This window comes from Equus asinus, chromosome 12 (genome assembly GCF_041296235.1).
Source record: "Equus asinus isolate D_3611 breed Donkey chromosome 12, EquAss-T2T_v2, whole genome shotgun sequence".
Classification (NCBI taxonomy): Eukaryota; Metazoa; Chordata; class Mammalia; order Perissodactyla; family Equidae; genus Equus; species Equus asinus.
In genome coordinates, this window is record NC_091801.1 from 80,634,375 (window position 1) to 80,651,287 (window position 16,913).

The following is a 16,913-nucleotide window of genomic DNA, read 5'->3' on the forward strand; positions in this document are numbered from 1 at the left end:
TACAGCATAGACCACAGCACCTGGGGGTGCTGTGTACACAAGACCCAACACAAGTGAAGAGCTGACCAGGGAGCTTTATTATTATCGTTGTCTTGTCCAGAGGTTTCTAAACTTTTTACCATACACCAAAAGTATCTCTTTTCTCCATGAAATAGACCTTGTGATTTGAAAGACTATTTACCAAATTGCATTAATTACTACTTCATTTCCTGTTTTACTCACCAAAGACACACATTACTGTCAACCAGCACTTCTAAATCAGTATGAGGTAGTCAGTGTCATCACTCGTATTCTGATGAGCACTTTTATATCATCCTGTGTCTCTACTGTGAGTATTTAGAGGTCCTGACAACTTTATAATCTCCTGCCAGTTTTTCTTTTACGATAAGATACTGATGCCAGGTTTTACATTCTAATCCACATGCCACACAAAATGAGGTATTCTTAAGGGTTATGATTTTAGCCTCTTGGAAGAAAAGCAAAAGCAAAAGCATTTTGACATCTATTTCAGATTTATACAGATTTTATATATTGTCATATAAAAACTGTCCAATGAGGGACCCAAAACATACTTCCTTTATTAAGTACTAGTTAAACTCAATAAAAACTCAATAACTGAGTTTTATTTCCATATCAGAAGAAAATGAAAGACATCAGTAATGCATTGTTAAGACATCGAGAAATTTTTTTATAGACCTTTGGAAACCAATAAAGAATAGACAATGTTTTAGGTTTACTATGGGTTTGTTAAAATATTTTCTCAAAAGGATTTAGACTCTACATTCATGTTGAAAGGTTACTGTTAATTTAAAAAAAGAATGCTATGTTTATTCATTTGCATTGATAAGAATTTGACATCACCTGCATCTCTATCATCTTATGTTGCATGATATTTGAGATTGCCTAGACATGTTGCCACTTAGACCAATGCAAAATAGTAACAACAAAAAACCAAAACATTAACCTGTGCCCACATCAGAACACCTACAAACACATTAACAAGTGGATTCTTTTTCTGAACTTGGAACAAATATTCAATCATCATTAGGGATTCTTAAATATTCATAATAGAGCTTCCTGGATTCCTTCCTGCATGCTTATTGTTCCAAGGACCCTAGTATGGAAACACTAGTGATCTAGGACAGGGGTCAGCAAACCCTGGCTCTCTGCCTAGTTTTGTAAATAAAGTTTTATCAGAACACAGTCACACTGCTAGTTTACATAGTGTCTATGGCTGATTTCACTTTACCACAGCAGAGTTGAATATTTGCAATAGAGACCATAAGGCCCACAAGACTAAAATGTTTATTATTTAGATCTTTTTCACCCCCATCAGATGAGTGAGTGAGTATGTTTGTTCCTAAACCTGTTTGCACCAGTTGTTATTTGCTATGGAAATTATACAGTTTAATTATTCATTATGTAATTCAATAAAATTTAGGTGAATAAAGAGAAAGAATGACCTTTTTACACAAATTAAGTTAGAATTTTGAAAATATTTAATAAATATAAGTCACTCGCTATCTAGATAGCTAGAAAACAAGATAGCTATAAATGATTAGCAAACAACAACAAAAAAATCCTAACAATCTAGGATTTTAAATTCGTATGGCTTCACAGGTGTTGTCATATTCCCAAACCACTTTTTTTAGAAATGCAACAAATATTAGGTGGCTGGATGTTCTTTTTACAAGAATAATAACAAGGGACTCCCTTAATGGGACCCAAAGTCAAAGTAAAGGTATTCATTCTGTGTCAAAAAGATTGGCAAATGGTTTATATAATTTAATTCAAAATACAATGGAAATGTTTTAGATTTGTATGTATATATAAATTTTTTACTATACCCCATTTAACTTTTTTATTTCTGTTTTTTAACTACCAACATTCATTGTTGGGGCTAAGATAACTTTGACTATTTTCTGGTTTGTTGTTTACGTGAAATATCAGAACCACGGACAGCTTCAAGCACGTCCATAACTTGTCACAAGGTCCCAGGACAGAATCAATGTCTTATTTAATATGGTTTAATTCCTAGGAATGTAACAATTTACATCTGAGCTTCACATCTTATTCTCCTTGGGAAAACAGTCCATTAGTTTTTATCCGGGAAATCTTTTGCTGTCTGAGAATCAATAAAAAGCTGCCTGCAGTATGTTTTATATTTTATTCATCCTGGGACTTCCGAGTAGCCTGCTTCCAAAGAATTGGCCAGATGATGATCATAAAAAGAACCATGTGGCTGTTATTCTTCAATCTGAACATCCCTCCAGCCCCCAACCCTGATCATCCCACACAGAGGTCAGTGTAAAGTAGCAGAAAAAATACTGAGTTGGGAGTTTTTTGATTGACTTAACTCCAAAATTGGATATTAATTTCCTGCATGACCAAGACCTAACCCCATAGGACTTTGTCCTCCTTGTCTGATGAGGAGAAAGTGGTCCTAAGTGATCCCTAAAGTGCTCTTGACACTATAATCCAGAAATACCAGGGCAGGGTTGACCTGGTTGTTAGCCAGACTTGGAATACGACACTGAGATTCATGTAGACCAGGATTTGCACCAGGCTCTCACATTTTCTCATCATGTGGCCCTGAACTGGTCATTTGACTTCTCTGATTCCCATCCCTTCCTTATTTATAAAATAGAGATAATAATTCAGGACATTTATAAGTAATAGGGCAGTCAGATGAGATAAGGGAAGTTAACGTACTATGTATTCCTTTAAGTGAATATGCATGTAGTGTCTATTAGTACAATGCCTGCTAAACTGAGGTTCACCCTTTGCTTTATGGTATTAGAACTAAGAGTGGTTCTGGCAGCCTACGCAATGAATATAGTGCTGATTTTTTGGAAAAAAGCCTTATGTTTAAGCGTCAGCTCTACAAGTTGTGGTTCCAGGACCTAGATCTGTGACTTCCCCTTGCTTAACTCCACTCTGCCCTTTGAACAATTGGATAACAACAGCTACCTCCTGCCTGACATGTCACCTTGTGCATACCATAGGCGCAGGGTGGGTTAGTTCCAAGCCTTTCCACTGCCCCATACTTGTTCAAAGAAGAAACCACACTGATGAGAAATTTAGAGGTGGGCCTAAGCCTGGGGCCTGTTTAATTGCTTGTAAACTGAATTCTAGAATCACAGATTGCCAGGTCATTTCACCCAAACCTTTATTTTAGAGAAGAAGTAACTGAGACTTGTTAGAAAGTGGTCCCTCCTGTGGTTTCACTGCAAGGCTAGTAGTGAATAGAACCTCAAAATGAATGAGCCATGCACAGTAGGGAAGCACAGGGCTGGGCTGGCAAACGCTTGGGGTTCTAAACACAGACTGAAGGCAGATCCTGTCCATTGAGGGACTTACCGGTGGTCCTTGGATTCCTGGTGGTCCAGCAGCTCCTGCAATTCCACCTGCTCCCTGAGGATGACAAAGCAGAAAGCCAGTTTGTCATATATATGAACAGATGTCATTAGCACCTCCTTTTTGTGCATGAAGCAATCAGTGCACAGATCTCACATCCTGTGCCCCTTCCTAGCTGCCTGAACCATAAGTATTTCAAAGGTGTTTCTGCCTTCCCCATCAGGTTGGGCTAGTCTCTGAGAATAAAACAACGTTGGGAGGACAGGAACCACATTTCAGGAAGGGCCAAGGCATTCACTGGCTAGTCATCACTAACACAACAGTAAATGGTCTCACTTCAGAATGGACATTTTCTTCTAATTTCAGGGAACACTTAGGATAGAAAGCAAAAACTGAACAATTGCATTTATCTTCCAGGGAGATAAAGAAGGCAACTGCTTCTGTGAACTCAGGGATGAAGAAAGAGATGCAGAGATGGATATATGGAAGGGGAGTTCTACACTGGTAAGTAAGTGGTACAAAGTGAGCCCCAGACGCACTCTGCCTTAGGGCTCTTGCACATGCTGTTCCTTCTGCCTGAAACCTAATCCCCCATGTGTCAGAGCTCATATCCTCCTCTCCTCTGTGTCTTGCCTCAGCTATCAGCTTCTCAGTGAGACACTATCTGCCTACTAGATCTAAAATTGCAAGCCCCTGTTGCTCACAACCCCTTTTCTGTCTTTATTTTTCTCCATAGCACTTGCTACCATCTGACATCCTTGTGCTTATTGACTTATTTGTTTACTGAGAACTGAAACAGTGCCTTGGAGACAGTGAGCATTCAATCAATATTTCTTGAATAAATGAATTAATTAGGAACTGGGCTGGCTGGGTGAGAAAGGCAGAATTTCTTTAGACTAGTTAATACATTGCCTCTTACTAGCTTGGGTCAAGTCATATAAGATCTCTAAGCCTCAGTTTCCTTATCAGTAAAAGGATAGAAAGTGATATTGCCCATACCATAAGGAGTAAACGAGGCAATGCCTACAACGTGCTCAGCACAGAATAGAGGATCTCGGCTAGGAGTGCACCCTCTTAGAGCCAGAGCTCCTGGGTCCATGTCCTGGCTCTCTGCAGACTAGCTGTGCAGCCTGAGGCAAGTTGTTTTACTCCTCTGCATCTCAGTTTCTTTGTAAAATGGAAAGATGCCATCTATTTCACTTGAGTTGTTGAGAGACTTGAGTAAGTCATATATCTGAAAAGTTAGCCAGCACTGAGCACATACTAAGGACCCTCCATAAAGAGTTCTCCTTTATTGTAAGTGTCGATGACAGTGTTCTTCTTCTGTGTGTCTACTGGCCAGCCCACAATCAAGGACACTGCAGATAGTCAATAAATATGGAAGAACAAACAAGCAAGCTCTCACAGTACTTTATCGATACCTTTCCAGCAGTCATTTAGTTATTTCACATACATTTACTGAGTGCCTATGTTGTACCAGGTGCTGGCAAAGTTTTAGAGATACAGAAATGGCTACCCCATGATCTTGCACCTCAAGGAAATTTGATGTAGCTATAGAAGATATATCTTATTTTCCGTGTAAGACAAATCCTGGGGACAAGATGCAGCCTGATTTGCCTCCACTTCTTCCATTAGGTAAAGATTCAGTAAATGTTCACAAAATAAAAGGATATTTATAATATTTTTTAAAAATAGCCTAAGGTTCATGCTTCCCTGCACCTGGGCTGCTGCAGGGGAAAATTACACATCTAGCCCAAACCTAACAGATCAATGCAGTTCTACTCCAAGTCTGGATTCTTCTACGTAATTTTGCCAAATGCTTCTGGCACACTAGACTCTGGAACCTACTAAGCTGGAATTAAATTTCCTACTGCAGTTGGGAACAGGGTAAGGACTTTATCTGGAACAAGGATGCTGACTGAGCACCATAAAATAAATTCTGAAAGGCGCTTTGTCTGCTTGGTATCCATATCTCTTGGTACCTTGGACAGGTCCTGATATATACTAAGCACACAAAAACAATGCATAAATGACCAGGAGGGTTAATTTCCTGCTCTGAGCCGCTTTTGCATGACAGACTGCTGAACCTGAATGGGCAGCTGACTCAGCATCCATTCCCAAAGGCAATTAACTGTAGAAGGCATGACACAAAGTAGAAGTTCCATAAACATCTGCTGAGTGAATTGAAGGCATTAACCAGTTGGAGACAGACAAGCTGGCTTGGGATTGTGATTATTTCTGAATCTCAGATTCATCATCTAGCACAAGAATAATAAGCCAGGAGCCATTTCCTTTCATAGAGTTCTATGTTCCAGAAACTTCCAGTGAGAAGAGAACATGGTTTCCTTTGCATTGGAGATGTGTCATGGGCTTTGGAACTACCAGGGTGGGGTGGGGATGGGGCTTTAACCCAACATTCATTTTCTGAGTCCTTCAGCTGTTAGGTGGCACAGGGAAGCTAAAGTCATCATTATATGAAATTATTCATGAATGAACTGTTTTTAGCTAAAATGAGTTCCCTCTCAAGTGTCCCTCCTCATTTAATGCTAACACCTTTCCCCACTACCCAAACTATTGCAATCTGATCGTTTTTGCTTTTGTTGATTGTCAGATGCTACAAAACCAAGTAACATATGCAAATACAATGCAAAGCAATTTCCTAAGTGAAATTATACATTTTAAAACAAATGCAGAATTTCATGAAGTTAAACGACAGCAAACTGATCAATCCCATACAAAGTTGTTCACAAATGTGCACATGGCAAAGTTGCAACAGTTAAAGATTGAGGCTGAGAAATTGAAAAGGATGTTAACAGCAAAGGCACTGGAGGGGGTTGTGGGGGTGAATTGAGTTCAAAGATTTAAGGCAGGTTCTCCGGAAAACTGGGAAAGCTTTAATACTTTTGTAGGTGATTTACCTTTTATGAGTTTGCTGTAAAAGTCAATGGTGAAGTGAAAGATGTTGTTTCATGCTCTCATATGATTTTATTGAAAAAATACATTTAAAGAAACTTGATTTATTCTGAGAATTAACACACAGTTACAATCAGAAGTCAATCAGAATGGTATTTTGGAATTCAGAAGACAAGTAAGCTTAATTTCACGCATTTTAACTTCATGATCTTAACCAAACCTCTTTTTCAATATTTATTATGACAAGTCGAAAAATGAACAGTTGAAAATAGTGATAATGACTAATAATAATTTGTCATTATTATTATTGTTATTGATTATAGTAAATTCATGAAAATCTGGGATTACATAGACGCTCTATGATTTCCAGAGCCTGCCACCATGGAACAGGCTCCTATGGAATAGGGAAAGTTGCTTCTACATTCTTTACTTAAGATTCCAACCTTGCAATTACCCCAGGCTTCCCATTTCCCAAGCTGGATGAGAACGAATAACTCAAGCCCATCCATCCCTGCCAATCACCCCAGCCTCAATAGCATTCTAGTCGCACTGACCATCAACACCAGTCAAGTCCCTCTGCACTCTCCCCACATGTCCCCAGGACCATTTTCAGCTCACCCCTGGGAACCTTTCAGGTGTCAGCCCATTCCTTAAAATGAGAGGCAGGTCCAGCGTGACACCATCTCCAGTGAGTATGGAAGAGTTCAAATGTCAAAGCCAAAAGAGGAGATTAAAAATTATTACTTACTGGTGGTCCAGGGTTCCCTGGGGGCCCCATGAAACCTGGAACTCCAGGGTGACCCTAGGAAAACATGAGAGGCAATTCTTTAAAATAATTCATAAAAAGCTTTCATTTTGTGCAAATACTAAATTTCAGTCAACAATCCAGAATCTACAGTCCAACTCCAATAACAATTCTGGGTAAAGATATTGACAACAAAAAGAGCTTATTAAATGTATATCACTGGTGTTTCAACAGGTTGAGACAGTATCTGACAATATTTACAAAAACAAATTCTACGTTGAAAGTGAATTTGCCTCAAAATAATATCAAGGGAGAATGTGTTGGGGAGGTGGTTGAGGATATAGATGAAAACAAGAGTGGCCATAAAAGCTGAAAGATATTGTGGCTAGGTGATAGGGGGTTCTTCTTATTATATTCTCTTATTTTTATGTGTATTTGAAGTGTCCCATAATAAAAATTTTAAAACAAATAAATATATACACACATACAATGTATGCTCACAATGGAAATTGTTATGTTGACTGAATTATGGCATCCATACTATGACAATATTATGGCTATTTTAAGAAAGAGATTCATGTCTCCGTGTGGAGAGGAAGCTGTGTGCATTTCAGAATGAGCTAAATCAGTTATGGCACAAAGTGTATTGCATCTAACATTTAGTTCAGTACAACAATGTTATGAAACCAAACAAACCACCATGAAAGGAAGGATTTCCCTGCCCTGACCCTCCATCTCCTGCCTCTGGAAAACACAGCTACAACATTCAGTGTAGACTGCATTGCCTTTGACAGCTCATTCTTACAAGAATAATCCAAACACATCTTGCTTTTCCAGATACAGATGGAATTTTAGCTGAGTATGACACTCGGACCTTGACTATAGCTCTTATCTCTCTGCCTCTGGATTACTTGCTCACAGCTTCTCTCCCTCACTGAAGTGAAAGACCCGTGCAGTTAGGGATTTGCCCGTTACTCATTCTGGATCTCAGAGCCTGGTGCAGAGACCGGCATGGAGCTGACTTACATGAGTATCGACTGAGAGATGCATAGAAGAGTGAGAAGGAAAGGGGGAGGGCAGATGAGAGAGAGGAAAGGAAAAGAAAAGAGGAAAAAGAGGGACAGCAGTGAACAGAAGCACGATAGCCAGTGTAAATGGCAGAAGGGCTGCTAGAGGCTACGTGGAGACTGCAGAATCAGCCGGTAGCACCAGATGGAAGATGATGGGGAAGCAGTGTTCAAATCCATAGAAAGAACAGCCTGTCATCACTGGCACCATCTTACTACACATTTGGAGAAGTGGTCCAGCAGGGCTCGATGGGCACTGGGCATAGAAGGGGCTTCTGTGAAGCATTTCCACTAGCACCATGAGTCACAAGATAGAAATGATGGGAGGGTGGAGGAAAGAAGGGGACATTTTGTAATAAATGACTACCATTTCAGTGAACAAGAAGCACTACAGGTAAGAGTCTAAAAGAAAAAAGAAAACAGAAAGCATGCTCCTCAAATAATTGGAGGAGAGAAATGCGACAATGAACTAGAAGAATCAAGACAAAAATTATGAAAATGCAATTAAAACAAAAAAAGTCCTACTGCAGACAAAGAAGAGACAAGGAATGATGCCAGAAATGGTGGAGTGAAAGTTACTGAGGCGAAATAGTGATGCTTCTTTAGGGTGAATGGTTCATTATAAAGTGAGTTTTTACCTGATCACCTTTCTGTCCAACCTCACCGTCAGCACCACGCTCTCCTTTACTTCCCTTGGGAGAAGAAAAGAAAGAAAATTACTGGAAATTTTGTTAGAACTATATTGCAAAAGAAAAACATTTGGATGCATTCCTTCATTCGTCCATTCATTCATCTATGCATTCACTCACTCATTCTTCATCAATCTCTTATCAAGTTCATGCTGAAGCCAAGCACGGTCAGCAGATAGAAATAATGAGGCCTGGTTGTAGAATTGTTGGTGGGTTAGCTTAAATGGGTTGTGGGGTTCTGAATGGGGGGCAGTAGAAAATGGAGCCGGGGACACAGGCAGACCACTTCATTGAGAGCCTTCTAAGTCAACCCTTGAATCTGGATTGAGTTGTAGGCACTGGAAACCATTAGAAGGATGTCTAACTGCCCTAGGTTTCAGAAGGGCTCCTCTGGCTGCAGCATTGGGTGGGCTAGAAGGTCTGGGGTGTAGAAAGGAGGAGCAGTTAGGAGGAAACTGGGATGTTACAGGTGTGAGAGGGCATTGTAGTGTCCATGGGCATTGCAGAGAAGGTGGCGGTGAGGAAGAGAGAGAGGTTGAGATGGTGGTGGACAGGGGCAGAACTGCACAGTGGGCTGTGGCAGAAGACTGTCCCCATACATATGCTCCTTGCTTCACCCCTTACTAGCTGTGGGATCTTGAGCAAGTCACAAACCCTGAATTCTAGGGTTTTTCAATCTACAAAACACAGAAAATAATGATGCTTACCCCACGAAACATAGGGTGGGTAAAATCAGGTAGTACATGGAAAACACTTATCATAGAGCTCAGAACACAGTACGAGATGAATAAATATTAGTTATAATTATTATTTTTCATTATTTTGTATTTGAATCCTGGCTTTGCCATTTACAAACTGTGTGTCACTGAGCAAGGTGCTTCAATTCTCCGTTTCCTTACTTCTAAAATGAAAATAAAAATAACAGTATCTTTGGCGCAGGGTTCTTGTGAGGATTAAAGGACCTAAAATCTACTAAGTGCTTAGATTAGTGATAGGCTCAGTGTTAGCTCTCAAAAAACATTAACTATCGTCCCTTTCATCATCATTATCACCATGATCATCATTGCCATCACTATCATCATTGTAACCATCATTATCATCACCAACACTACCATCACTAATATCACCTTCAGCATCACCATCATAATATCATCATTGTCATCGTCACTATCATCACTACCATCACTAGTATTACTAACCTCCTCTTCTCTTCTCCATCATCAACAACATCACCTCCATCATCTCTATCACCATCATCATCATTACCATGGTCACCAACACACTCATAATATACAACCTACCAAAAATATTTTTACACACTAACCCTGAAAGTAACATTCCAAGGGTCCAATCTCTTTCGGTTGTCACCTATTCTGGTTCTGCATTTACTGTGTTAACAAATGTATTTCAGTAAAATGTTATTAAACAGAAACATTCCAGTTTCTTTAAAATAATGCATTATGCAGTAAAATAAGTCTCTGGCAGTAAGTCAATCTTGGCTCTGATTCCAGGTCTGTCTCCCTCCTCTTTGCATCCTTGAGTAGATCACATCCCCTCTTTGCTCTCAGTTTGTTCATCCAGTAAATAAACAATGGGAATGGGGGGGGGGCGGGGCGGGCGGAAGTCAATCTATGAGGCTCCTTCCAGGCCCAGAACCCTACAGTTCTCTCATTGAAACACCAAGTCCAGCCCTTTTTCTATTCAGACTGTTGCACAACCTCAGCAGTTCGTTGATGACGAGGACTACAGAATAACACTCTCCGCCTGCCCCCAAGGTATATTGGGAGGGGTAGGCTGAGCTAATGCCTATAAAGTGCCAAGTACCATTGTGTAGAGGAGAAACACACAGGTTCAGAGGCGAAGAGCATTTGTTCCAACATTTTTGCATGTAATTATTTTTACTGTCTTTAAATCTATAAAGCCAGCACACTGTCTGCAGGCCACTTTACAATATCAATGAGATGAAGTGACACAGAATAGCACACTGCTCCCCTCACATTTAGGACAACTGCCTGACAGGTAAATACTTTCCTTTCAAATTCCAGTCCTCAGTCTGGGCTTAGAGCGGTTTCAACTCTCATCTCCCAACAACTAAAATGTCAGCAGCTCAAGGATCTCCACAGTTGTCCCTGTCTGCTTCTCCACAGCAGCTGAGGATCAAAGCAAACACAGCCACCCCCAAATCTGACTCACTTCCTTCCAGAAGAGAGGACTGACATTTACAGAGCACCTACTCTGCCGGGCACTCTGCCGGGCTTGCCGCATGAAATCCCATTTCGTGTATCTCTGTTTATATCCTGAGCTGATACAAAAAAAAAAAAACCCAAAAAACAAAAAACTTAATATGTCTATGTTATCCAAAGTATCCAGTAAGACTACTCTTACTGTATGAGGTATGGGTTATTATCAGGACGTACAGATAAGAAATCTAAAGGCCAGAGAGGTTAAGCCATTCTCCTGAGGTCACACAGCTAATAAAAAACAAAATTTGGCATGTAATCCAGACCTGCCTATCTGATTACCAAGTATCCAAGCTGCCTCTCCCTGCCCAAATTACTTTCCTGGCAATTTTTCTGGGCCATGATACCATGTTCCACTGGTTTTATAATGGAGAGCACTGGGTTTCTAGCCTGGAAGCCGGCCTAACCATGCTGACCACATTCTGGGAATCTTTTTATGCAATGAGGATACAGCAATCAACAAGACAAGATGAGAAACCAAAGAGAATGAAACAAAATCAACCACCACCGCCTGCCCACCTGGAATTTCTATTCTCTGGAGATTACCAGTTCGTTACTTTGTGAGCTCATTTCTCTTCAGAACAGGTTTATTGAGGCTCTGTTGTAAGGGTCTAATTTTTCCTGTTGAAAATAAGGGAAGAGACTCTCCCCATAACCCCTGTTATTAGAGCATTTACTTTAGAAAACTTGTCATGGTGAGTTCTTTTTCTGTGTCTTCTGTATGTAAATCCTTGTAAAAGCTAAATGAGCCTTTTGCCAGTTCTAGGACCCAGGAAAATCTTTCTCGAAGACCTGGAGCCGTCTCTGTGAAATGTAATCATCAAGGAAGATAGCACCCATCTCCCAGTCTCTGTGGGAATGTGGGAGCCTAACTTCTTCAGGGCACCTTGCTCCAAACCACAAAATTACCTCCTGCCACAACGATGTGAGAAATTCGTTTTTCTTTTTATAAAACTAATTAACTAACTCAGACGGGCACCCCAATTACCAGGTAGTTTAAGGATGAACACATGTGACAAATGGTGCTGTCAGGTCTTCTTACTTGAGGACTACTGATTGGTTATCTTGAGGACGTGTATGTAATGGGTCATAGCTGCCTGGCTGTAGTGAGGGGTGAAATTTCTTTGTCTCGGCCATCTCTTGGCAGCTTGCCTGTGGTGCACATCGCCTTCTGGATGAATGCTCGTTCAATAACAAAACTATTTTCCTTCTCTTCTACCTTTGTGGAGAGGTTTTCTGGGTTGTGAAAAGATGTTGTTCGGTTTTAATTATATTTCCTCAACACCATCGTGTGCTAAGCACAGAATGTAACAATTGTTCAGAGGTGATGTTCATACCAGGGGCTCCTGTAAGGATGCTGGTCTTTGTGAATCCATCAAACAGGCAATTGTCTCAAAGGACTTACAAACTGTAGAGGGCAGGACCTAAATGTTCTCAAATTAGTAAGTCTCTGCTACTCTCAGAACAAGCCCTATCCCTGAACTTTTGCACATGGTTTTTCTGCCTAGAATACATTTCCCCAAGGATGCCTGGCAAATCTCTGCCTAACTTTCCAATGCAACTAAAGTCCTACCTCCTCCAGGTGGCCTTCACAGGTGAGCCCTTGCCCCATGATGTTATTTTCCTTAAATTCATTTACTCCTGACAATTTTTCAGAGGTGTTATTAACCCAAGCAGAGCAACAAGTATGAGGACCACTTCCAGTTATGTGTAGCCAATGCTTCCTACGTGCTGGGCACCATGCCTAGTGCTCTGCAAACGTTTCCTTGTTTAATCCTCACATCCTCTTTGTGAGATAGGCCATAAGGTTCTTCTTCTCCAGAAGAGGGACCTGAGGTTCAGAGAAGTCAAATAAACTGCAGAAGTCTTATTATTAATAAGTGAAATTCACTCAGCTAGGAAGACGCAGAGCCAGTCTGGGAAACCATTGATGTTCCAAGCCCAGGCTTGTGCCCACCACTCTCAGTGCCCTCCAGCCCAAGTCTGACTTCTCTAAGAGTCACCACCTTGTAGATATTTCTTCTCCAACACAGCATCAGGCCCTGGAAGGCATGGCCCATATCTGACCCATGTCTGTACCTCCTGGCTTAGAAGGGAGCTTTTCAAGGGGATGCGTGCTGAGATATCTTTCAGGATTGAGGCAGCTATGGGTGAAAAGAGAATTCTGCTCCTGGCAAGAGGATGGACCAAGAGGTTCTCAGTGTCTTTCTGGGCAGGATGGGATTCTATGGCCTCTTCTGGCAGTTCTAATAGCAGCAGAGGAGGTATTATCTCTGCCTCTCCAGAATCATCTAGAACCTCCCAGTGTGGCTACTCCTCATTTATTGTCTCCAGTCCCTACAGTCTCCATTAGCTGATTGTTGGACACAAGAATGAGAAGGAAACCAAGTGCTTTTCTTGGAGGATAGAATAATCAACCTTTCCAATGCAGAAGGGGCTTTTACGTCTGACTCTGCAGAAATACATGTTCCCAGGGTCATCACTCTGATTACCATCTTGTTTCTTCTTCCTCCTCTCCATGGATTGTAATCACGTCAGCAGCCACTATCTCTAGACCCTATCCCTTAAAGTCAATGTTTTATGCAGTTTGAAAGTTCTACAGCTGAGCTCCGTAATTGACCATGGCATTAACCTCCCCAGCCCAGCTGCCAGAGAGAGCAGCTGCAAATCTGTAAGGTAAATCTCGGGGAGGCTGATCTCCCTAGGCGGGATCACAACTGCATACAAACAAGCGCACCAAACCCTCTTGATGATGCATGTGAAGAGTGAACGTCAGGGCCTTTGGTTATAAAAGGACACTAACAATGATCATAAGTGCTCTGCCACGGGTAGCATTTTCAGTTTACAAATTCATCTTTGTGTCCGCAGGTCTAGCAGAGATCCTGTTTGATAAATGAAGTTCAACAGAGAGGAAATGAAACAGTCCTCCCATCTGTTTTCTGGACAGTGGTGTGAGATGCATGAAGAGCACAGAGACTGGCTGCGGTTTGAAGCCAAGAACCAAGGCAAGCCTGTGAGTCCTCAGATGAGATAGTTAACTCCTCTGTGACTCATTTTCCCAACAGAAAGTGCTGGTAAGGGGACGCTATTACAGGAGCATTACCAGAGGCAGTGTAGACAGAAGCTTTGCTCCCCACTGGGAGCTGTCATGGTGCTGGTGTTGGTGGCATGTTACTAGTATAACAGGATACTAACTAGTGTGGATCCTAGAGTTGGACTAGCAGGATTCACCTTGGCTATATCATCTACGAGTTTCATAATACTGGCGTTTAATCCTGCTAAGCCTTAATGTCTTCATCTTTAAAGAGAGACAATAGCTCTGTCTCCTAGGATTGTGCTGAAGATCGCAGGAGATTGTAAAGCAGGCAACCCACCCCTTGGCCCTTAGAACACTGTTTATACTGCCCACTGCAACCGCCTGGGGCCTTAGTATGAAGGGCAGACCCCTAGCCCTGAGATCTTCCCATGGTCACCATGGACTCCCACGGAGAAGCTAGAACCCTGTCCTTCAGAGGCAGCACTAATTTTTATTCTTTTTCTTGATGAAAGATTTCTTTGGCTTTCTCTGAATATATAAAAGAACAAACTATCTCTTGAAGAGAATTATAAAGGAACAAAGGCCGAGCCATTATCCCAAGACAACAGCACCTGGTGAGTGGGGGGTGTTGGGTTGATAGAAAAAACAATTCTGTTTTAGAGAAGGGAACTCTTATCTGTTTAACTGATTTGCTCTTGTTTCTCTGAAAAAAGGCCATTCCTTCGCAGAGCAGCCAGCAAGTTGACAGCAAAGGTTACTTAGGGATCAGCTGAAACTGCCCACTGCAGAATCCTCCAGGCCAGGAGCTCCACTGATGACCCCAGAAAGGGAGGATAACATGCAGCAAATAGCGCAGATGATGCTACACTTTGCTAGTGTCTCTTAACCTAACATTGCCCCAGGCAGAATCTCTTGTTCCATCTACTCTGAGACCTGATATCTTGTAGTTCCTGAAGCAGGACTCTTGAGCACGTCAAAACCCTACAAGTCTTCAAAAAGTTCGTGGATAATAAATGCTAGATGTCTTAACCTACCAGCCAGGGCCTGAGCAATCTGGACGTTTTCCATTCTGATATCCTGTGGGTCCAGTATTTTTGTTAGCTTGCTTGCTTGCTTAATAGTGTGGGGGATCAGAAGGGGCCACCTCAAAATATGTCTCGTGGCCTTGATTATTTTCAAGAACAAAAGACTCTGAAAGAAACTTTGGCTTCCCTTCTAACTGCCTAAAAGAATTTAAGACAGAAGGCCTGTCCTCAGGTCAGACCATCACCTCAGCTAACTCTGGGTATCCACAGATAGGGAGGATCCTTGCTAAGTCCCTCTTACCAAAGTTCTGTTTACCGAACATTTGCTTTTCCATTTCCATGTGAATTGCCTTCTTCCCCTGGGAAGTCCCAAACCGTTACCCGAAATACCTTCCTTGTCTTTGGCTGAAGATGACATTTAAACTGGTGGCTTGGCCATTCCGGCAAGTTACCCAGTTTTCCATTTTCTCCTGTTGTTCTGTCTCATGTGAAGTTAATTCATAGCACAGCCAGAAGGCCCTAGAGTGGATAGAGGAAATGTTCTTCCTCCTCTACAATAGTAATGACAATAGCTCCAATCCCTTTTCCAGGACTGAGCCCAGGGTGAGGCAAGTAAGGCCCTCCCCTTTAGTGTAAAATGTAAGGGGTTCCAGAAACCTCAGGATCTAAGACAAAGAAGATTCCAAAGCCATATTTTAAAAAGTCAAATTAATGCCAACTAATCCAAGATAATCCAACAAAATAAAATGTAAATAAACATGAGGCTCTGAAGGGCTGGGATTAGGGAGAAACGAGGGAAGCGAGTGAGATTTTGGTTGGGTCCCATCTTTATTTAAAATTTTGGTATTTTGTTTCTCATGGATCTATTGCATTAATTTTAAACTTTAAAAAATATTGCATTAGAGTCTTATTTACCTTAGTTATTGAGGTTTTTGACTTTCCCTTTCATTTTCTAACTAGTCCTCACCCCAGTCCTGGCCCTGCTGCTGACTGTGCCCTCAGAGGCTGAAAGAGCAGTAGGAGCCAAGGGTGACCCAAGGCTTGCAATGCACCAGGAGCTGGTGGAGGCATCTCAGGAGCATTGTCAGGGCCACAAGCCTGTAAGGTCTCTCCTCTTACACTCCCTAGTTTATGGGGAGGAAACTATCCCAAGGTCAGAGCTGGGACAGGATTTTAATCCTGAAGTCTGGATCCTGATTTCTCTCTCCTACTGAGACAAGAACCAGCCTAACGAGCCAGGGCCATCTGCAAGGCCGCTGGCCCAACAAGGATAGGCCCCGGACCAATTCACAAGCTAGGAGAATCAGAGACCACCAAGATCCACATTCCACAGCCTTGGGACTTTCTTGGGCTTATGCATGAGCCCTAGCACCCAGGAATTGTCTGAAGGTGACCCTAGCCCTATTAGCATACTAAAAATCACACCCAGTGGGGCCAGCCCAGTGCCTCAGCAGTTAAGTTTGCACATTCTGCTTCAGAAGCCTAGGGTTCACCGGTTCGGATCCAGGGCGCAGACCTATGCAAAGCTTGTCAAGCCATGCTGTGGCAGGCATCCCACATATAAAGTAGAGGAAGATGGGCACAGATGTTAGCTCAGGGCCAGTCTTCCTCAGCAAAAAGAGGAGGATTGGTGACAGATGTTGGCTCAGGGCTAATCTTCCTCGAAAAAGAGCAATCACACCCAGGGGTGGAGAGCTAGCATGCTAATGATACATGCGTCACATGGAGTAGCATGCTATGTGACAGTGCAGGCGCAAGCACAACCCCACCTCTACATGTCATGACAAGGCACTCCTCCCTTGCCTTTGCCTAATAAGAGCCCCACAGTCCCATTCCCTAA

At 41.9% G+C, this 16,913-nt stretch overlaps 1 protein-coding gene across 3 annotated transcripts in view; it reads right to left on the reverse strand.

Annotated features, from left to right (window-relative positions):
• The window catches only part of COL22A1 (collagen type XXII alpha 1 chain), a 292,948-nt gene that overhangs the window by 39,476 nt on the left and 236,559 nt on the right, over window positions 1–16,913 (reverse strand). For all 3 annotated transcript variants that reach the window (XM_070481652.1, XM_070481651.1, XM_070481653.1), the window contains 3 exons: window positions 8,721–8,774; window positions 7,019–7,072; window positions 3,361–3,414 (listed from right to left, as the gene is read on the reverse strand). In XM_070481652.1, coding sequence (XP_070337753.1) covers window positions 3,361–3,414; window positions 7,019–7,072; window positions 8,721–8,774 — 162 coding nt within the window. The remainder of the gene's footprint in view (window positions 1–3,360; window positions 3,415–7,018; window positions 7,073–8,720; window positions 8,775–16,913) is intronic.